The sequence below is a fragment of the Oncorhynchus mykiss genome, chromosome 7, assembly GCF_013265735.2.
Source record: "Oncorhynchus mykiss isolate Arlee chromosome 7, USDA_OmykA_1.1, whole genome shotgun sequence".
NCBI lineage: Eukaryota > Metazoa > Chordata > Actinopteri > Salmoniformes > Salmonidae > Oncorhynchus > Oncorhynchus mykiss.
The window spans coordinates 67,018,747-67,042,056 of NC_048571.1; the positions used below are offsets into that span (position 1 = coordinate 67,018,747).

A 23,310-nucleotide genomic window follows, 5' to 3' on the forward strand; every position below is an offset into this window, starting at 1 on the left:
CCTTCCCCATCTTCCCTTCCTTCCTTCTCCTCCTCCTCCTCCCTCTCCTCCTCCTCTCCTTCCTCCCTTTCTTCCTCTCCTCCTGCTTCTCCCTTCTTACTCCCTCTCCTTCTTCTCCTCCCTCTTCCTCTCCTCCCTGTCCTCCTTCCTCTCCTCCTACCTCTCCTCTCCTCCTCCCTCTCCCTCTCCTCCTTCTCCTCCTCCCTTCCTTCCTTCTCCTCCTTCCTTCTCCTTCCTTCCCCTCCTCCCTCTCCTTCCTTCTCCTCTTCCCTCTCCTTCATTCTCCTCCTCCCTCTCCTTCCTTCTCCTCCTCCCTCTCCTTCCTTCCCCTCCTCCCTCTCCTTCCTTCTCCTCTTCCCTCTCCTTCATTCTCCTCCTCCCTCTCCTTCCTTCTCCTCCTCCCTCTCCTTCTTCTCCTCACCTCCTCCCTCTCCTTCTTCTCCTCTCCTCCTCCTTCTTCTCCTCTCCTCCTCCCTCTTCTTCTTCTCCCACTCCACCACCTTCTGCCTTTCTTATATAGACCCTCTCTTTTTATAGTGTCTCCTATAATCACCATGTAAACGTCAGAGGCTGTTGATTGCCTGCATACTGTATGTCTAATTATATAGCGATCAGTGTGTGTGTTCATGTGCCTGTGTTTCATCAGATCATGTATTACATACGAGATATCAACAGCTTGCATAAAAGCAATCCATGCGTGTTGCAGAGTTATTCTCAACAAACAACACATCTGTACGTTCTATTATTATCTAACTGTAATATGATACTGGTTGCATTTCAAATGTGTTTGAAGGCTAAATGAACTGCTGTTGTCACAAACTCTGATGCATTTTTTTTGTCAGACAGACTAAATGAAAGGCAAATGTACTGTATATTTAAAAAATGTATATTTTGTATGTATATTTATTTGAATGGTCCCCTGTAAATGGTCTCTAGTTGCTTAAGCTATCGACAAACTGTAACTTGACAAGAAAGAGAGAAGACATAAACAGGACAAGAGATTGAGATAGATTGGTGTGAAACAGTTGAAAGAAAGGATGTGGGAAGAGGAGTGAAGCTCTAGTCTGTAGCCTGCTGAACACATAGCTGATGGAGACAAAGCGAAATCAGCCACAGAAGACGTGATTGCTTGAGATTTTCCCAAAGTCTTTTTTTCTGCCTAGCATTTAAAACTGCTTGTGCCTTGACACCCAGTATTATTTCATGTGAGTCCTTTTAAGATGAATGTATTCTAGAAAGAGGGAAGGACTGTCAAGGAAATTAATTGTGAAGGATTGCAGGCTGTGAACTCTAAATAATTTAAACATACAATGCAGATGTTTTTATCTCAATATCAAATAATTTATTGATAAAAATGAAGTAACTTACTGTGATTGTTTTCAATTAAAATAGTCAAAAATAAACTAAATAGCTTCTTAGCAAAGATAATCATTTAGCTAGGACTGTCTGATGAAAACTGTAAACTAGCTGTTATTGGCAGAGAGGTTTTGAAACTCTTTCTTATTGGTCTGTTAACAAATTTACCACATGGTGATGTCAACAGGCAGGTCAAAACTCCATCCCACCATAACAGCCTGGAATTTTAGGCGGCCTTTTCAAACAGCTCTTTCACTGAAAGGGCATTATCATCATTTGCACAATTTCACAGTATTATCCCAACCTGTGGAAATATATATAAAACACAGGAAAATAAGGTTTTGACAGCACTGGGCCTTTAAGAAAAAGAAAATGACCATGGGTCTTTTTTTTTAATTGATCAGGCGGAAAACCGAATGCTAAAAATCTTAATTATAAAGTGTGTGTGTGTGTGTGTGTGTGTGTGTGTGTGTGTGTGTGTGTGTGTGTGTGTGTGTGTGTGTGTGTGTGTGTGTGTGTGTGTGTGTGTGTGTGTGTGTGTGTGTGTGTGTGTGTGTGTGTGTGTGTGTGTGTGTACCCTGAACAGCACGGCTTCTTATCAGTGATGCAGCGTCTGACCATATCACAGTTAGAGTAGCCGACTGGCTGCAGGAGTCGCCAAGAGAAGCACAGATTGTGCCAATTCATAATTCATCTTGATGGTTTTTTATTTAGCATTTGTTTTGCTTCCTCCCATGTGACTGACGTGCTACTCAATACATGGCCAAACAACTAGGTCTTGAAGAATTGTTCTCTCCTCTCCCATATGTATGAGACGTGAAAGAAAAGGACTTGTCCTGTCTTACTATAGTGAGGAGGGGTGTGAGAGGAAGGGAGAATTGTTAACACTTTACTTTACAATCCTGGCACAGATAGTAGTTAGAAAACAACAGTAACAATTGATACTTTCTGGCTGTTTTTATTTATTTCTTAGTCAATTCAATTGGTAAATTGTCACCACAGTGTGTGTGGTATCTGTGAGGTTTGGAATTAAACAGAGCAAAAATACAATTTTTTTTTGATGGCCAATACAATTGTATGTTATGTTAAAGCATCAAATAGTAGTTATAACATTATGCAACACTATACAATTTCTAAGTAAACACCAGTTAAATTGAAGACTGTAACAAAAGACAACTGCTACTATCTGAGGAAGGAATATGAAAGTTAACATTTTTAGATAAAACTATACTAAATACCTGATTAAAAAACACTGTTTTGCAATGAATTCTGATCATGGATGCTGATCGTGAAACAGCAGAGGGAGCACGCCCCTATCCACATCGACGGGACCGCAGTGGATAACGTGTTCATCGGCGTAAACATCACTGACAATCTGAAATGGTCCAACCATACAGACAGTGTGGTGAAGACGGCGCAACAGCACCTCTTCAACCTCAGGAGGCCCTAAGACCCTCACAAACTTTTACAGATGCACAATTTAGAGCGTCCTGTCGGGCTGTATCACCGCCTGGTACGGCAACTGCACCGCCTGCAACCGCAGGGCTCTCCAAAGGTTGGTGCGGTCTGCCCAACACATCACCGGGAGCACACTGCCTGCCCTGTAGGACACCTACAGCACCCGATGTCATAGGAAGGCCAAAAAGAAAAAAAAAAAGTACATCAACCACCTGAGCCACAGCCTGTTCAACAGTCAATCTGACTGTTAAATAGCCATCACTAACAGGCTACCACCCGGGTACTCAACCCTACACCTTAGAGGCTGCTGCCCTATGTACATAGACATGGAATCACTGGCCACTTTAATAATGGAACACTAGTCACTTTAGTAATGTTTACATACTGCTTTATCCATCTCATATGTATTTACTGTATTCTATTCTACCTTATTGTGGTCAATGCCACTCTGACATTGCTCATCCTAATATTTATATATTTCTTAATTCCATTCTTTTACTTTTAGATTTGTGTATTGTTGTGAATTGTTAGATACTACTGCACTGTTGGAGCTAGGAACACAAGCATTTTGTTACACCTGAAATAACATCTGCCAAATACGTGTATGTGACCAATAACGTTTTATTTTAACGTCTACTGTAGCTTCAACAGCCCCCTCTAGGCTAGCACCATGGTGTAGCCAGAGGACAGCTATTTTCCGTCCTCCTCTGGAACATTGACTTCAATACAAAACCTAGGAGGCTCATGGTTCTCACCCCCTTCCAAAGACTTCCAAAGTTATTATGATGACTTCCGGAGGACGTCCTCCAACCTATCAGATCTCTTGCATTGTGAACTAACATCTTGTCCATCCAATCAAAGTGTCAGTGAATTAATCTATTACTGAAAGCACAAGCTACAGCTAGCTTACACTGTAGTGCATAAAGTAAGCTGAGTAGTTGACTCAAAGAGCGAGAAATACAATAGTTGAAATATTTTGAACAAATTCTTTTCTTCAAAACATTAAGGACAAGCAGCTGAGAGAGCTAGCTGTATTTCATTTTTTTTTCTTTTTTTTCTTTTTCTTAGTTTACCTTTCACTTACTTTAAGCTTAATGCAGCTAATTTAGCCTACTCAACAGCCTGACTAAACCAGAGAGGAATGCTTTTTATGTTAGCTGACTAAGGCTATACAACACGGCAACTTTTCCAAGTCAAGGTAAGCTTTCGGTTTTATTAATTTATTGCCATCGGGGCCCTCCGGTGAGACTGCTAAACAGCTTTCTGTACACTGTACTGCGTGATTGTACACATGGATTGCCTTATTGGTACTAACGCGTTAGTTCTAGTTTTAATATGCTTTAATATGGTCACAGGTTGTGTAGTGGTTTGGCTCAGAGATTTTTGCACCTGGTCATAGATAGCAAAAGGGAAAAAGTGAGAGGAGGAGAGCGCAAATATACAAGAAGCAAAGTAATGATGCAGTATGTGCCTGTGTGTGTGCGGTGATCACGGATGTATTCATTCCACCGATTCTGTTGCAAAACATTTCTTAAACGGAAGCAAATGGAACAAGGAGGGACCACTCTGAATTTATCCAATAGAAACTTTTGTTTTAGACTAATGTTTACACCCGAGATCAGCTAGATGCAGGTAAGAGTGTACAAGGCGGTATTGAATGTGTCTGTCACCTTGATTACTCTTATTTGTCTTTCAACCTGTGTTATAAACTTTCATTTCTTGGTTAGGTTGTAGCAAAATCTGAGTATCATGTAGCCTTAACCTATCGATGTTACATTGAACGTATGTGTGATTGTGTGAGAGGAGAGGGAGACTGGGGAGAGCTGGAACGATGTGCCACATAGGGGAAAGGGGGAGAGAAGTGTCTGTGTGTGTGTGCGTGCGCAACACCAGCGGACTGATTGTATCTCATGTGTTCTGCAAGGCCAAACTAACAGAGCTGCTGCAGCACTGGAGCAACAATGGGCTGAGCTCTGTGTGTGTAGCAGGAGGAGGAACATGTTCCTGGGCAAGGTGTTGTTGTGTGTGTGTGTGTGTGTGTGTGTGTGTGTGTGTGTGTGTGTGTGTGTGTGTGTGTGTGTGTGTGTGTGTGTGTGTGTGTGTGTGTGTGTGTGTGTGTGTGTGTGTGTGTGTGTGTGTGTGTGTGATGACTGAAGCATAGAATTCTCAACTCACAAGAAAACAGTAAGAAGTCTGTTTCTCACTAAGACACCGTGGGTGGATGTGCAAATGTGTATGAGTGCCTGAGTGTATGTTTGTACATGCGTGTGAATGTGGGTGCGTTTAATGGTGCTCCTTTGTGTGAATTTGAGGTGGAGATAGTATTTTCTGTCTCAGGGAAGTGTATAATGGGGAGGTAGAGAGTTGTAGGCTGTTGTGCGTGATGCATAATGTTGCTCAATGCTACCATCTAGCTGTGACTTCTGTTAGTCCCACTTATTTCTCTGTCACTCCTAGCCCTTTTTCTCTCTTTGCTCTCTCTCTCTCTCGCTGTCTTTCAGTCTCTCCACCACCCTTTCCCAATAGCCCTCTCTCCACACCCCCCTCTCTCTTTCACTCTCTATCTCTCTCAATATCATCAGCCAGAGTGATATAAATAATGCATCAAAACACATTAAAAACATTTACTGGTGATGAATGAGGAGGGAGAATGGGGGACTGGGCCTTAAAAGAAGGAGTGTTATAGTGCATTGGGAGATTTAGCAGACCTGGACCTTTTACACTGAGGAAGAGATGGTAAAAAGACAGTAATATACCAAAGTGTTCCCCTAATATTGTCAGCCTCTAGTAGTTTACTGGTCGTTTACTTTAGAGCAAAACATGGCTTTATTGATCTCCATCTCATCCAGAGTGCTGCCTAGTCCACTAACCACTGATTTAATTCATTAAGGTGTAGCACTCAGCAGTGTTTTGGTTAGTCTGTACATTGTAAATGCAACAAAGTGGAAGAATTGCAGAACCATGAAGCATACATCCTTTCATACACTACCTGATAACGCACGCACACACACACACACTTCTTTTCCCTATGTGGCACATCGTTCAAGCTCTCCCCAGTCTCCCTCTCCTTCTTGTTCTCACTCCCCCCCTTCTCTGCTTCCCTCTCCCTCCCTCACTCCCTCTCTCCCCTCTCTCTATTACTCCCCCCTTCTCTCCGCTTCCCTCCTGGCAGTGTGGCGATTGGCATTATTAAAAATTGATTGGCTCGAGCATTTTGTGGCTTGCATGTATTACTGAGCCGGAGAGCAGTGGGAAAGCAGCCAGAATTGACAGACAGGCAGTGGAGGAATGGAATGATGACTGTAAAGGAGAAAGGAAATGAGGGGTGAAAAGTAAGAGTGTAAAGGAGGAATGAAATTAGAAGTGCAAAGGAGGAGTGTAAAGGAGGAATAAAATAATGGGTGTAAACTAGGAATGAAATGAGGAATGTAAAGGAGGAGTGTAGGGGGAATGAAAAGAGGAATGGAAAAGGGTGACAAGGCCTTATATGAGAACTGGGTGTCTAGATTAGATGGACAGAGCGACAAGCAGACAGGCAGAAAGTTAGACCTAGTCAGAATTATTCAAATGTACAGGTCTCTGTAATGAGGCCCGGGTGAACTGCAATGTACTTGAACAGAGCTTGCACACATCCTCTCCCTTTCTCTTTCTGAACCTGTACTATCAAATCTCAAAGGTTGTCCTTCTCTCCCAACCTACACAATTACATCTCAAAACATATTTACAAGTATTGTTACTTATTTGCCAACGCTGTCAATGACATTTAGGAAATGGTGTGCAGCTTTATTTTCTTGTTAGGTAAGCAATCCTAACATCTCCCTCTCCCTCTCTCTCTCTCTCGTCTGTCTTCTCTTCCTTACTTTCTTTCTTTCTCTTTCCCTCCTACCCTCTCTATTCTCAATCTCTCTCTCTCCCTCTCCAGATGAACAGGCCTATCCAGGTGAAGCCTGCGGACAGCGAGAGTCGAGGAGGTAGTGCTCCACTTCTTTAAACATAGCAGCCGACCGTCCCACATCAGTGGCACCATTACCCCTATCTGGCCTAGACAAGCACACACGCAAATCAGAGGAGGCTGGTGGGAGGAGCTATAGGAGGATGGACTCATTGTAATGGCTGGAATGGAATAAAAGGAACAGTATCAAACACATTAAACATATGTAAACCACATGCTTGACTCTATTCCGTTTCAGACATTACAATGAGCCAGTCCTCCTCCTATAGCTCCTCTCCTCTTTAGATGTTTGTCTTATTCTTTTTTTTTTCATGCATAACATATTTAGTTGTGAATTAATCATACACAAGTTTGAGAGTTTTGAATAGCATCAGCTAGAGAGAGTGAAGGGGTCAGTCAACTATGGCCTTTTAAAAGTCAATCATTATCTCAGTAACTTTCATTTTCTTCAAAGGACTCACACACAAACACATACGGTACACACACACATGGGCCACTGATTAACCAGTTCAAGATAACATTCTTCCAGTGCAGCGAGAATTTTTGTTTTGGTTTCACACTGTAACATATTTCTGCCTGCAACATAACATGAATAAACATTGTTGTATGAGAGAGAGAGAAAAATAGAGAATGGCGGAGGAGAGGAGAGTGGGAGAAGAAGAGAGAAAAAGTGAGAGTGTGCGGGAACCATTTTTAGAAAGAGAGATAAAGAGGTAGAGCAAATGAGGAGAGCGAGGGAGAAAGAGAGAGAGTTACTGAGGGATTGCATGACTTCCTCCCTGTTTATTCTGGTCCTCTAACTGTGATTGATGGAGCTGGGGAGACAAGAGAGAAACAATCAGTGGATGAGCTGGAGAAGGATTCTTACTTCTCTCCCTCTCTCTTCCTTTACCTCTCTCCGTCCCTCCTGTTTCCCACCTCTCTCCCTCGCTCTTCCTCTCCCTCTCCACCTCCCTTTCCTCTACCTCTACACACCCCCCTGTTTCTCTTAGTGCCTCATTCTCAAATCCAGTCCTTGCTCCCACTGCTAGTTTTCTTTCTTCCCCACTAACCAGGAACTGATTCAGACCTGGGAACACAGGCCTCTCAGTTTAGGCCAATGTAGTGAATGAAGCCCTTATTTAAATGGTGGTGTTACATTAGTGACTGGTTTCCTGAGCACAGATTAAGTCTAGTCCTGGACTAATGCATTCTTTAAATGGAGATTCTCCATTGATAGTTGTTTTTAATCCAGGAGTTTCGTTCATCTGTGTCAGGGAAACTGGCCCTAAGTGAAACTCTCATCATACATTGGTCCCTATTCATTTCATTTCCAGCTGAATATTTCTGTTTGTTGTGTTACAAGTTGTTTCTCGAAGAGAGAAGTGAGAATTAATGGTGCCATCCCATGAGAACTGTGAAGGCTTCGGCCATTAATGAGTTTGTGTGTGTGTGTGCAACTTTTACACCACTACATTCCTAAAAAAATATGTACTTTTTACTCCCATTCATTTTCCCTGAACTAAAAGTACTTCTTACATTTCGAAGGACCAGACAGGACAGCAATATGGTCAAATTCACTACCTACAGTACATGTGTGTGAATTTTCCAACCTACAGTACCAGTCAAAAGTTTGGACACACCTACTCATTCATGGGTTTTTCGTAATTTTTTACAATTGTATACATTGTATAATAATAGTTTAGGCATTACATAATGAAATAACACATATGGAATCATCTAGTTACCAAATAAGTGTTAAACAAATCTAAATATATTTTAAATTTGAGATTCTTCAAAGTAGCCATCCTTTGCCTTGACGACAGTTTTGCACACTCTTGGCATTTTCTCAATCAGCTTCACCTGGAATGCTTTTCGAACAGTCTTGAAGGAGTTCCCACATATGCTGAGCACAAGTTGGCTACTGATCCTTTCCTCTGTGGTCCAACTCATCCCAAACCATCTCAATTGGGTTGAGGTCAGGTGATTGTGGAGGCCAGGTCATCTGATGCAGCACTCCATCACTCTCGTTCTTGGTCAAATAGCCTTTACACAGCCTGGAGGTGTGTTGGGTCATTGTCCTCTTGAAAAACAAATGATTGTCCCACTAAGCGAAAACCAGATGGGATGGCGTATTGCTGGAGAATGCTGTGGTAGCCATGCTGGTTAAGTGTGCCTTGAATTCTCAATAAATCACTGACAATGTCACCAGCAAAGCACCCCCTCACCATCACACCTCCTCCTACATGCTTCATGGTGGGAACCACACATGCGGAGATCATCCATTCACCTACTCTGCGTCTGACAAAGGGATGGTGGTTGGAACCAAAAATCTCTCATTTGGATTCATCAGATCAAAGGGCAGATTTCCACTGGTCTAATGTCCATTGCGCGTGTTTCTTGGCCCAAGCAAGTCTATTCTCATTGGTATGGTTTCTTTGCAGCAATTCGACCATGAAGGCTTGATTCACGCAGTCTCCTCTGAACAGTTGCATTTATTTGGGCTGCAATCTGAGATGCAGTTAACTCTAATGAACTTATCCTCTGCAGCAGAGGTAACTTTGGGTCTTCCTTTCTTTTTGCGGTCCTCATGAGAACCAGTTTCATCAAAGCACTTGATGGTTTTTGCGACTGCACTTAAAGAAACTTTCAAAGTTCTTGACATTTTCCAGATTGACTGACCATGTCTTAAAGTAATGATGAACTATCATTTCTATTTGTATATTTGAGCTGTTCTTTCCATAATATGGACTTGGTCTTTACCAAATAGGGTTATCTTCTGTATAGCACCCCTACCTTGTCACAACACAACTGATTGTCTCAAACTCATTAAAAAGGAAAGAAATTCCACAAATGAACTTTTAACAAGGCACACCAGTTAATTGAAATGCATTCCAGGTGACTACCTCATGAAGCTGTTTGAGAGAATGCCAAGAGTGTGCAAAGCTGTCATCAAGCGAAGGATGTCTACTTTGAAGAATATTTGTTTAAAGAATATTTGTTTAACACTTTTTTGGTTACTACATGATTCCATATGTGTTATTTCATAGTTTTGATGTCTTCACTAAAAACGAAAAACCCTGAACTGAGTAGATGTGTCCAAACTTTTGACTGGTACTGTAGGTTGACATTTATTGTCATGAATCTTGCCCTGGAGGCAGCTCTGCACAGTGATCACTTACTGGCATATCCACACAGGGCCGGCGGCAGAATTAATCAGTTGAAGGAGCATGTGATTTCTTTAGGCGGGCATGTTTTTTTTCCCAGGACCTACTATAATTGTTTTAATGGATGTTATAGTAAAGACCATAGGTCGGCTCGTGAGTTTGAAGTTTGGGGAAGCTTACCATTTATCCTAGCATTTCTACCGATCTGCGTGCCAGTTATGATTATTTTTATATGATCATTTTAATTTCATTTTAATAAAGTTTTTGTTTCTCAAAATCATTGTCAAGTGGTTAATCATAAAAAGCGGAATTTTAAAGATAAAATTCAACTAATGCTAGAGCACCAGTCTCTGCCATATGGACACATTGATACACCGTGATCCAATGGCAATCAAAGAAATTAGCGCATATAACTTACATCGTCAACTAAGTAAAATACATGGGCCTAACGCCTACAAATAAAAACAGTAGAAAATATCATGATAAAAATTCATGAATTTCTCTACTCCACTTGTCTGCCCCCCTTTCTATCTGTCTTGACTTGAGCTATCGCTAGTGAAGTGCAACATAAGCTACCAAACCAATTGGATCCTGACCAAAGCTGTCACTCGCTAACTTGCAACATTGTATCAACTAGCCTATTCCGGGCCCTCAGTTCACAAACTGGAGACCTGGTGATTATCGAGGCTGGGAAAGTGTTGGAAAGATTTCCCAAAGACTGTGAGGAACTATTATTATTCGCAATGATGTTTAAAAAAACAGTATTTGTTGTATTACTGCGAAGCTCAGCTTATTATTGGTGGACGTGGTGAGGTAAGACAATCAGAAATCAGACATCCCAAGTGGGCACTCCTACATTTGCGCACAGCCTAGGCCTCCAAAGGGTGCTCAGGCGCGCTCTCCCTTATTAAAGGGATAGAGAATAGATAAACCATGCTCACATGGATCAGTCCAACAAAAGACAATTAACAAATTGACAAAACTCATAAATGATGGCTATGAAATAATCCAATGCTTGTTTCTCACAAGTGTAGCCGGTTGTGAACTCTGCAAACAATGTTTTACTGTAATTAATACATGCGTTAATGGTACATTTACTAGGCCTACTGGTGACATATGTAATGGGGAATGTATAAAAAATTAACAATCAAAGGCCAAACAATTCACACAATGAATGCGCAATAATTTTCGGGAGACAGCTGAGAGCATTCTGGAAAGATGCTTATCTTTGCCACACACCCCTCCCCTTCTTGTTTCAACATTTTAAAGTATACTCAAGATACATTATCTTCACACATATTTTAGAAGCCTTTCAATGACAGTCGCAAGTGAATAATCTGCTAGGCCTATTGCCACGCATACTGCCCAAATTGCAGGCTTACCAATAAAATAGTCATAGGCATATGCACCTGTGATTTGAAACAATCTTCAGCTATTTTTTTTTAAGAAGCTAATGATCCTCTGTGACTAAGTCATGCTCTCTGGTGTAGGATTTATAATGATTTTATTTAGACAGGAGTAATATCGTATCATTTTGGCAAAACATAATTTTACTTAAGGGGAAGGGAAGCCAGCATGGGTTGGCCATGGCTACTTCAGGGGTCCATAGACCATGACAGAACATTTGTGTGTAACCCTAACCTGGCATCTAAGGAGCATGAATGAATCCTATGATTGCTGATTAGAGGTAGAAGTGATAATTCACTTAACCCGGAGTTCTTCAGTGTGGCAGATAGTGTGGTCCAAAAGGGTTACTTCACTAGAATTCTTTAACATACTATGAATAGTCAGTGTCTACCTCAGAGCTGCAGCTCAATTTCTCTCTCTCTCTTTCTTTCTCTCTCTCTCTCACACACACACACACACACACACACACACACACACACACACACACACACACACACACACACACACACACACACACACACACACACACACACACACACACACACATTGGAGAGACATGGGTCACTGTTTTCATGAATATATAGTCTGGGTCTATAAGTGTTGAACATCCAAAATATTTTCAGAAAATAAAGCTCATGCTCCAAGGAGATAAGATACATTGCATAGTTTATTTACACAAAAAATAATTTAGAAAAAAACACACTGCAATTTAACATACCAGGTATCAAGTAGAATTGGACTTGAACATGTTTTATAATTTTGGTGCACATCAATATTACAAACTTACAGTATCATATTTATGCTCATATATATTATGTTAACTAACAGCAAATACATTTTTTGGAATTGGCCTAATCAAGACCAAATTAAATCTGTGTGACATGATACCCTTTGGATTTATCATTTTAGAATGTCAGTGTACTAGCTATTACATAGTGCAGGTTTTAATCATGACCAGAGGGACCGCCTAAGTGCCAAATTATCCTAGGTAGATTTAAAACAGCATAATTCTGCGGTTCTGGTGAGAACTGGCTAAATGTTTCACAAACTCATCCATGTTGAGGGAGCGTGCCCTCCTTGACTCAACACTGAGAATTCCGAGGTGACTTAACCTGTCATCAACCATTGTTGTCCTAAGGTGGGTTTTAATCCATTTTAAATAGCTCATGGAAGACCTCTTTATAAGGTTCCAGAAACACAACAAAGTCAAGGAGAGTAGATGGACTGTCCCTTCCACTTTTCTCTCCCCTATCAAGAAGCCGCTTGGTTTGATGAACCTCATGTTTGAGGTCCTCTAAATCTGACTCAAATGTCTGAGCAAAGGCAAAAAGAGGCTCCTCATTCAAGAATGTTGTACTCTTTGGGTTGAGAGACTGGACCCCTTGCATTATCTCGCAATTCCTATTTGAAAAATGCCTCGTTGCAGCCCAGCTGTGAGACTCAAGCACCTGATGAAAGATAGCTCTTTGGAAGCTCTCACCATCACTTTGGTCACTATATTTTGTCCTACAGTGCTCATTATCAATGAGTCGTGAAATCTTAAGCTTGTTTTAGGCTGTCTTTTACACACTGTTTGTACACTTATTTCACAGTGCTCTGCAATCTCTTCAACCTCTTTCCATAGTTATCCAAAGTAACCCTCACTTCTGTAGTCCCGTGATGTGTCTGTAAGGGCACCTACAGCCCTTGCTAGGTTAAGAGAGCTCGATTGGAGCATGTCAGAAAGACATTTGGCATCACCAAGCACTTTACCAAAGGTAACCAAAAGCCCTTTGAAATGTAAATCTATCTGAGAAAGAAGGCCCCTTGCCTCCATTGATCTATCACCACTATTTTCAAGTGTGATATCCTGTAGCACTCTCAGAACTGCTGGAAGCCTGTACCTCAGATTACGGCATGCCATGTATCTGCATGCCCATCTTATTATCGTAAGTCTCTGTAGTTCCCTGGGCTGCTGCTGTGGATACAGCTCTTTCTGAACTGCAAGCCACTTGAGATGAACGTACAAAGTTATACAGCTTCTGCAGGAGAGCAAAAAAGTGAACTGCCTCAGGCACTGATTTTACAGCATCGACAAGAACCAAATTCAAACAATGTGCATTACAGTGCACATAAAATGCAAATCTTGCACTGTTTTAAATCCGTGCAGACACACTAGAATGCTTTCCGCTCATGCCCCACAATATTTTTTATTTTTTCAAGGCAATCAATTATCGTTTTTGTGAGACCTGCTGCATCTAAGCTTTCAGCTGACTGAAAGTGTAAAAAGTTTCCGTGGATGGCCCCATTGTAATAGTACCTCACATCTAAAGACGTGTTATTTTTTTTAATTTTTTTTTTATACACATTTCGCTTATCATGGATAGATTTTGGCGAGAGTGGGCCCTCTCGCTTCGCCTCTTCCTCTCTGCTGGAACAATCTCACCGGAGAAAGCATCCGAGCGAGCAAAACAGAACCCCTCTGTCTTGCTAAATGTAACCCATGTATCTGATGCCGTCTGGACAGAAATAGTATGACATGCCATACTATTTTTGTCCAGACAGAATCAGATACATGGTAGACATAGACACATACTGTTTTTGTCCAGACAGAATCAGATACATGGTAGACATAGACACATACTGTTTTTGTCCAAACAGAATCAGATACATGGTAGACATAGACACATACTATTTTGCTCACTCAGAGGCTTTATTTGAAATTGATACGCATCTGTCTGTTTAGCAGGTCTCGGTCAAATAAATGATCAATATTTTATTTTGACGGGCAAGGACGTACGTTAGCCCATAACGTCGACCCTGTAGCCACAGTAATAAAAATCTGATTTTTATAACCCTAACCTTAACCTAACCTTATCCACAATGTTAAACCCATATGCCTAACCCTAACCTTGAATTAAGACCAAAAAGCTGATTTTTACAACACATACAATTTTGACTTTACAGCTAGCCCATCTAGCAAAAAATAGCTTAGTTCTTCCGCCAGTGCAAGATTCATGAGAATAAATGTAAACCTGCTCAATTTAATGCATTGTTATCCCTACTGACTCTGATCGGACGGACTCACTAAACACAAAGACTGCGTTTATAAATCATGTCTGAGCCTTGGTGTGTGCCCCTGGCTGTCCGTACATAAAAATACAAGACAATTGTGCCATCTGGTTTATGTAATATAAGGAATATGATGTGTTGCATTTACTTTTTACTTTTTCTTAAGCATGACAATCGAGTACTTTTTCCACCACTGTACTGAAATACATTTAAAACCAGATACTTTTACTCAGGTATTAATAGTATGATAATGGAGTACTTTTCCCTCCACTCTCTCTGTGTGTGTGTGTGTGTGTGTGTGTGTGTGTGTGTGTGTGTGTGTGTGTGTGTGTGTGTGTGTGTGTGTGTGTGTGTGTGTGTGTGTGTGTGTGTATGTGTGTGTGGGCATGTGCGTGTGTGTGCGTGTCCTCCACCCCTGATCTCCGGGCCACACTTGTTAACATTCCCCCCTGTGCAAGGCCAGAGCCGAGATTAGTCTTGTTGACTCGGCAAGGACAGCCTGTCAGGGAGAGGCAGCAGGGAGAGCAGCCCCTTTACACACACTCACTCACACACTCTCTCACACACACACACACACACACACACACACACACACACACACACACACACACACACACACACACAAATCCATGCACACTTGAACACATTCACAGACCCACTCACACTCAAACAAACCTCACACAGGCACTCACACACACGTGCACACACACATACCTGTTCATGACCAGTTCCTCTTTGTTTCAGAAGACAGAAAACTCTTTGTGGGCATGCTCAACAAGCAGCAGTCTGAAGATGATGTGCGATGTCTCTTCGAGTCCTTCGGCAGCATTGAAGAGTGCACCATCCTTAGAGGTCCTGATGGAAACAGTAAAGGTCAGTGTCTGTGGTTCCAGCTTTTCATAATTTTGTTATGTTCATCCTCACGCCATATCATTAAAGACATGTATTTATTTATCTATTTATTTGTATTTATTTGAGTTTGAACAATTGACACCTTGAATTAGAATCCTTGAATCCTTTCTGGCATTTATCTTTAGATGTGCAATAGCTTATGTCTGGCTAACAGTGATCCTAAAAGCTTTTACCATCCTCTTCATCAGGCTCGAGGTGAAGTTTCCCCTAGGTACAGATCTAGGATCAGCTTCCCCTCCCCCAATCCTAACATGAACCATTTGTGGGAAAAATGCCAAACTGACCCAAGATCGGCGTCTAGGGGTAACTTCACCGTACACCCTTCATCAGTGTGCTTTATTGGCAGGCTTCAGTAGTAAACCTCATTAGCTTCTTCAGTGCCGCTTCATTGCTTCACTTCATTATCAGTGGGCTGACACTAATCAATAGGCTCCATCACAACTAAGCCCAATAATTACTGTATGCTTGATCATTCACAGTCATCAGTAAGCCTCATCAGTGAGCTCCTTCAGTGAGTTGAATGGGAACGATGGCATGGGGGATGCCGAATATTTGCTGTGAGCTTGATCATCTAGACTCATCACTAGGTTTAATCGATAGTAACGCTTCAGAGGTAGTAAGGGTTACACTGTAAGTGTAAGCATCATCGTTAGGCTTCATCAGTTAACCTCTAATGAAAGCGGGTTTGAATGATGTGGGTATTAAACGTCTATTCCACATTGGTTCAAAATTTTATTTCATTGAAATGACTTGGAAACAACATTGATTCAACCAATGTGTGCCCCGTGGGTAGTGACTGACTGTCTGACTGACTGTCTTTTTTGTCTCTTTCACACTATCTGCTTCTCTCTTTTTCTCTCTGTTTCTCTCTCTGTTTCTCTCTCTGTTTCTCTCTCTCTCTCTCTCTCTCTCTCTCTCTCTCTCTCTCTCTCTCTCTCTCTCTCTCTCTCTCTCTCTCTCTCAGGTTGTGCGTTTGTAAAGTACTCCTCTCACGCTGAAGCTCAGGCAGCTATCAGTGCTCTACACGGCAGCCAGACAATGCCTGTGAGTTCAGTATTCAATATGGTGAGTGTATCAGCTAGTGTGTGTCCTTTGTATTGTGTGTGTGTATGTGTTAACATATGTACTCCTTTGCTCTCTCTCTGTGTGTGTGTGTGTGTGTGTGTGTGTGTGTGTGTGTGTGTGTGTGTGTGTGTGTGTGTGTGTGTGTGTGTGTGTGTGTGTGTGTGTGTGTGTGTGCGCGCATGCTTACCTGCGTGTGTGTGGCAGGGTGCATCCTCAAGTCTGGTGGTGAAGTTTGCCGACACAGATAAGGAGCGCACGATCCGGCGCATGCAGCAGATGGCTGGTCAGATGGGTATTTTCAACCCCATGGCCCTGCAGTTTGGGGCCTACGGGGCCTATGCACAGGTAGGACACACCAGGGGAGAATGACTTGACTCTCATTGAAACCATGGATATTCAAGGCCGACCACGGTACTGCAGGCATAGTTAGCAGAAAACAGGATCCCCCATTATAGTGAATGGAAAAAATGGAAATCTTCGTGGTCAATTTTTGTGTAAATGAAAAAAATTTTAGAAGACAATCATGGTACCAATAATTGCATCTAATACACCAGATGTATGTCCTTGAACTAAGCTTTTTTTTATTGCATACAGAAGAAGTTATAAGGATAATTTTGTTGCTAATGGCAACCTGCAGTACCCCGGTCGGCCTTCAACTTGAATTACTTAATGAGTGGGGGTAGCACCAATGTTCGCTCTAAGCTGCCCATGTGAGCGGGCGCAGTAGCCCGAGACTGCCATGCAGCTCCCCGGGACAGCCACACAGAATAAATATCAGCCTACACTCAACACACCCACTCAACTTTCTAGAGCAGTGGTCAGCAACCGGTCAATATTGCCCAGCATTTCTGTAAAGGGGGCCTCCCGAGTGACGCAGAGGTCTAAGGCACTGCATCACAGTGCTAGCTGCGTCACTACAGATCCTGGTTCAATCCCAGGCTGTTTCGCAGCCGGCCGCGCCCGGGAGACCCATGAAGCAGCGCACAATTGGCCCAGCATTATCCGGGTTAGGGGAGGGTTTGGCCAGCCGGTATGTCCATGTCCCATTGTGCTTTAGTGACTCCTGCGGCGGGCTGTACAGTGTTTCCTCCGACACATTGGTGCGGCTGGATTCCGAGTTAAGCGAGCAGTGTGTCAAGAAGCAGTGTGGCTTGGCAGGGTCGTATTTCGGAGCACGCACATCTATTGACCTTCGCCTCTCCCGAGTCCGTAAAGGGATTTGCAGCAATGGAACAAGACTGTAATTACCAATTGGGGATTAAAAATAATTTAAAAAACAATTTCTGTAAAAACCCAATGATTTTTTATTTTATTGGTCTCGGCCTGACGGCGGTAGGTGCACCCAATTCAACTGCCCTGCGCCCCGGGGAGGTGAACTGTTGCCTTTTTTAACCATTTCATGTGTCTGAAGGTAAAAACTCTGCTTTCCCGGCAGGAGAGCAAATCAAGTAGCTGCAGTGACCGTGTCTCCAGTAACGGAGCAGGCATAAAAGAAAGCTAGAGCAAAGTTTATAGTGTGAGATTTCAAAACATTTCAAACCAGACTAGAGAGAGACTGTCAATGAATACAGCAAAGAGCTACTGTTTTTATGACTGAGTTCATGTTTAAGTTCTTACTCAGCACTGTCAACACTTTCTATTCAACACTTTTAGAATCCATAAAATGTGCGTTCTTCCTATTTCCCCTCAGTGCTACAACAAGCACTGCAGCAGTAATGAATGAAGAGGAAAGTGTATCTATAGGCTTGCGTTGTTGTCATTATTAGCAGCTTGGGTCTTTTTAGTATTGAGGAATATTTCACTTTCTCTGTTCAAACAGAGTGTGACAACATGAATTTGTGTATGAGGCTGAAATAATGAGGTGCGACTCAAGTTTTGCAATAAGCTGGGAGACAGTGTCCCTTTTTGGTCAGTGTCAATGAGAGCTGAGGGATGAGCGGAGGGATGTTGAGAGGCGGCATCTCAGTCTGCTGCTGTCATCTCAGTCTGCTGCTGTCTTCTTCCGCTGAGACTGACCATCAGATGTGGGCAACATCAGTTCAGTAAAATTAAAATTAAATGATTTAACTGTATACTCACTTTGCTGTGCCTTACAAGTGATACAACAATGGCTCTATTACTGGTGTGATCATATAGCCTATCTCAAATGGCCCGAACAACAATAGATTGGCAGGGCAATTCAAGTAAAGCCAATATGTGGTGATAATGTATTGGGCTGTGCTTCTACACCTGCATTGCTTGCTGTTTGGGGTTTTAGGCTGGGTTTCTGTACAGCACTTTGAGATATCAGCTGATGTACGAAGGGCTATATAAATACATTTGATTTGATTTGATTTGATCTATAGCTTACTGGACAAACCTCATTGCTACAGTACTGTTTTTAATTGGTTAATGTTGCATAGGCTTACATTTTTTAAGTCAGGTTAAAAAAAATCTGAGCGGTAGATCTCAGCTTGCATTTTGACTCAGAAAATGTTGGCGACCACTGTTCTAGATTTTTCCCTGTTAACACTGTAAACGTTTCCCTTTACTGTGTCAATTTCGATCGAATCAACTCAACATTTGCACTTTAAATGCAACATTGTAGGCAGAAAGCATCAGAGTAGGATACTATTGCATTGGCACACACAACTCTGCCCGTACTCTAGACTGACCGGTGTGGCATAACCAATCAGAGCTGCAGTATGCCTATATGCAAATATACCATTGCCGTATATGGGTCTGTGCCATTTGCTTTGAACTGGACTGTGTTTACAGTACGAGCGGTCGTGAGTAGATGCGCTTGTTTTGAGATCAAAGTCAGAGCTACATGTAGCCACATGCACATTTGTTCACATCCTTTGCTAGTTAGTGAGTTATTAGCCCAGTTATAGATAATTTGTAGTCAGCGATAAGGAAGTGATTGATTCATACAAGAGCACAAAACGTGGAAATTTCTAGACATCTTTGAAAAGCGAGTCAGGTGAAGAGTTCTTTTTTTTTTTAAAGGGGCAGTGATGTTTTTTGAGACAGGCTTGAATACGCTAAGGGTAGCATAATTTGTCTGATTCTCTGTTATAATGGAATGGGAATAATAATGCATTTTATTTTGTAAAGTGTTTTTTGCATCAAGCAACACAACAACATTTTCAGTCACCTTGTCTGAAGGACAATTGTATGAACAGGTTAATGTCAAGCCCTGCATGTTTTTTTTTCAAACGTTTCATGGAATGTACAAGGAACACCACACTTTGGCTGCTACTGTAGGCTAAATGATAGAAGAGCTATTTCCATGTTAAAATGTTATGGGATGCATGTTCTTCATTGTTTTTGGTAGGCATACATTATGATCAAATAGACACCATAGCCTATTTGGCCACTGTTGAAACTATAACTTAAAGCGTGTACAGTGTTCACAGTAAATGCGCGCTGTGAAAACGAGACCTGAAATTTACTCAGTGAAGAAATATTTTGGAGGGAACATTGGGCAGCACTGAGCTAGCCTGCAACATCCCTTCCTGGATAAGCTCAATCTATTATGTCTCCATGAGACGCCATTTGGCTTCAATGTGCTACTGAGTTTCACATAGGAATGAATGGTATCACGTGATCGATGGCTGTGTCCATTCATATATACAGTTATTTACACACACAAGTACGCACACACTCACACATGCACAAAATAGAATATGAGCTAAAGTATTAAAAAAAGTTACAATTGTGCAGAATAAGAAAGTCACACTCTCCATCCCTCTCTCCTGAGTGGCGGGGCGGTCTAAGGCACTGCATCTCAGTGCTAGAGCCGTCACTACAGACCCTGATTCCCATGGGGTGGCGCACAATTGTCCCAGCGTCATCTGGGTTAGGGTTTGACCGGGTTAGGCTGTCATTGCAAATACGAATTTGTTCTTGACTGACTTGGCTAGTTAAATAAAGGTTAAATAAAAAATAAATAAAAATATCTCTCTATCTCCCCCTCACTCCATCTCTCCATGCAGGTGCAGCAGCAGCAGGCAGCGTTGATGGCGTCAGTAGGGCAGGGGGGCTACCTCAGCCCCATGGCAGCCTTTGCCGCTGCACAGATGCAGCACATGGCCACCATCAACGGCCTCCCAGGGGGGCACATGACCCCCACGTCAGGTGAGGCCAGGGGTCAAGGGTTCAACTTTTCCACCTGTAAGGCAATCATATTAAGATATTATCAGCTGTCGGGTGTGGGGGGGGGGGGACTTAGTTGTCAGTAAAAAACACCCTCAGTGGTCAGTTGTCAGTTGTCAGACCAAACTTGTCAGTTAACTGGCCTTACAACTGACAATGTCCCTTGCTCATCTCTTTATTTATTTCTCTCTGCCAGGTGGCAGTACCCCCCCTGGTATTGGCGCCCCCACAGTGACCAGTATCCCCTCGCCCATCAGTGTGAATGGTTTCGCTGGGATGCCCCCCCATCAGACCAATGGGCAGCCCACTGCCGAAGCTGTGTATACCAACGGGATACACTCCTATCCTGGTAAGCCACCTCAAACCACCCATCCACCTACCACAAACATTCAGCACCACACACACTGCAGAGAACACATACTTGCTGACAAAATAACACACACTCGCTGTGATACACGTGTAGGGCAGCCCCCGAAGTGACTCTTCATTTCATTGTATGAAGAATTTCTTCTGTGTAGCCTTAGGAATTCAGCATTCTCTGTGCTGATCTTGCCAACAGACTCACCACAAAGCATGCAAGGTGCACCCAATGATTGACATATACAGTAGGCCTACATGCATTACATGGATAGAACAAGAGCCATGTATATTATATGTTACATATTACCCAATATTACACATTTACCTGAATCTTTGAATTCCCAAAGACTGATGTAATTACCGTGAAACTTAAATTAATTGCCCAGGCTTTTATTTGCTTAAATCAGGCACTTATTGGAGACAGACTTCTATTTGAGCCAGGCGTCTATTTCCTTAATACACACAGCTTTTGCTAATTTGCAGTTAATTGTTTATTTCCAGCATTCACTTCCAGCATTTGAAGCAATTTCTTCATTTCCTGCACTGTGTAATCATTTACACACTGTGTCAAGTTTATTTTGTCTTAGCATTCCTCTATAAAAATTATTCCTTGACAGAATAATTATTCTCCTCTTTTTATTGTGCATTTTCGTCAGTTCTTACTTTCGCCACTAGAAGGCAATCGGGCATTTTCTGGGGTCTGTACTGCCGAAGTTGTTAACTGCTTTTGTGCTTGCCAGTTAGCTGGTACTAATGGGAAGTTTGGGTCTTTTTTTAAAACTCAAATCTTTTGACTAATTTTGTTCATTTGAGTCAGTAATTCCCAGAGCAGACAGGGCCCCATACCTGCTGACAATGAACTGAAAACTTGAAAGAGTCATGATTCTACAAGCCTCTTGTTCACAGGTTGTCTTTCCACATAGGGGGCTTATTAGAAGCTGTCATTTGTGACTGAGAGTTGTAAACATGTGCTTTAAACAATTAACATTTGTTGATTGCTAGGCATACAAATAAGATTATTTCTTGATACATTTGAAGCGAGGTCCAGTTGTGACCGCATCTAGACTAGAATGCAAACGACTCTTGACAGAATGCCTTGCTTGACTGCCACGAGGGTAATAAACAGAATGCCGTTTGCGAACTGCAGCCCCGCAAACGATTTATTCTCGAGTTTGTTGAGCAGAAGCTGTGTATGTTTTGGTTCTAAAAAGCTGTGTGCATCATAACATTTAAAAATCTATTAATTGCACACATTTTTCCACCATGTGATCAATTATCAGATCTAAAAGTGTATTTTTCTTATTTATGCTCATGATCTATTTTGCTACGCTCATATGACAGATAGTTCACGGTCGGACTCGGAGCACGTCTCTGGAGTCGCTGAGCCTGAGAAGTGTGTGTTAATACTGCTGCAGGACTCATTGTGGCCAGCACTAGTACAGGTCAAATGAACATCAAAAATGAAGGAGTCACTGATTCATGACTCTTGAGTCAGTAAAAATACTTGTTCAAAAATAGCTTATCGTTCGCAAGCTGCACATCACTATTAGCTAGCAGTTCTCAACTGTTAGCAGCCAATGGCTAGACGATTCTTACTGGTGATAGAAATATATGATTTACATCATTTTTTCGAGTCATTACTGAATTATGTAATGTAAAAAATCAAACATTAAACCATGTAAACAATTCATTTAGACCCAACGTTTATTTGAAACAGACGTTTATTTGCTGAAATGTGTGCCATTGCCCGGCTATTAGAAGGGACAGGGGGCTTTTTGAGACTGCGTTTAATTTCATCTTTTACACGGTTCTAACATGTAATGATGATGTGGCTGTGGTGCAAATCTGTGACTGAGGGTAACTTGTGCAGCAGGTCTATTTTGCCCCAAACATTTCCCATCCTTTCAGAGGGGCATGATGTTGGATTCTATTCAGGAGGGCTGGCTGTATTGAAAAACAGGTTTCTGTAGTCATCTTACAAAAGGACAAAAAAACGAACAGCTGTGTTATGAATGTTTATAAAAGGTTATAAAGGTTGCTGATGTACAGTATGCGCTTACATCATGTTCCAATGTTAGCCAGTATGTGTGTCAACGTCCTTGGGTTTGTGAATAGTGGAGGAAATGCTTCTTTCTCCAATCTCTTTCCAGTGTTACAGGAGGTGGTTTTTAGAGAGGACTCTGAGAAAAACGGTTTGGCTCAGCGGAGTTGTTTTGGAGTTCAGGGTGGCTGCTTCCTCTCTTCTCTCTCTGAAGGTACCCATTCACCCCATCCTCAAGCCTTTCTCCCCTGTGTGTGTGTGTGTGTGTGTGTGTGTGTGTGTGTGTGTGTGTGTGTGTGTGTGTGTGTGTGTGTGTGTGTGTGTGTGTGTGTGTGTGTGTGTGTCTGTGTCTGTGTGTGTGGTGCTTCATGGTGGAAATGTGGGTGTGTTTACATGCATGTGTGTGACAGTGTGGTTCTGATGAG

The 23,310-nt window shown here is 42.1% G+C and overlaps 1 protein-coding gene across 12 annotated transcripts in view; it reads left to right on the forward strand.

Annotated features, from left to right (window-relative positions):
* Positions 1-23,310, forward strand: part of LOC110529005 (CUGBP Elav-like family member 4) — a 118,035-nt gene that overhangs the window by 87,709 nt on the left and 7,016 nt on the right. For 3 of the 12 annotated variants that reach the window (XM_036983883.1, XM_036983889.1, XM_036983885.1), the window contains exons 3-9: positions 6,737-6,785; positions 15,115-15,243; positions 16,247-16,347; positions 16,552-16,692; positions 20,325-20,466; positions 20,681-20,833; positions 22,995-23,099. In XM_036983883.1, coding sequence (XP_036839778.1) covers positions 6,737-6,785; positions 15,115-15,243; positions 16,247-16,347; positions 16,552-16,692; positions 20,325-20,466; positions 20,681-20,833; positions 22,995-23,099 — 820 coding nt within the window. Of the gene's footprint in view, positions 1-6,736; positions 6,786-15,114; positions 15,244-15,470; positions 15,586-16,246; positions 16,348-16,551; positions 16,693-20,324; positions 20,467-20,680; positions 20,834-22,994; positions 23,100-23,310 lie in introns of all 12 variants that reach the window. The other 9 variants (XM_036983886.1, XM_036983893.1, XM_036983887.1 and 6 more) reach the window with 6 other exon arrangements.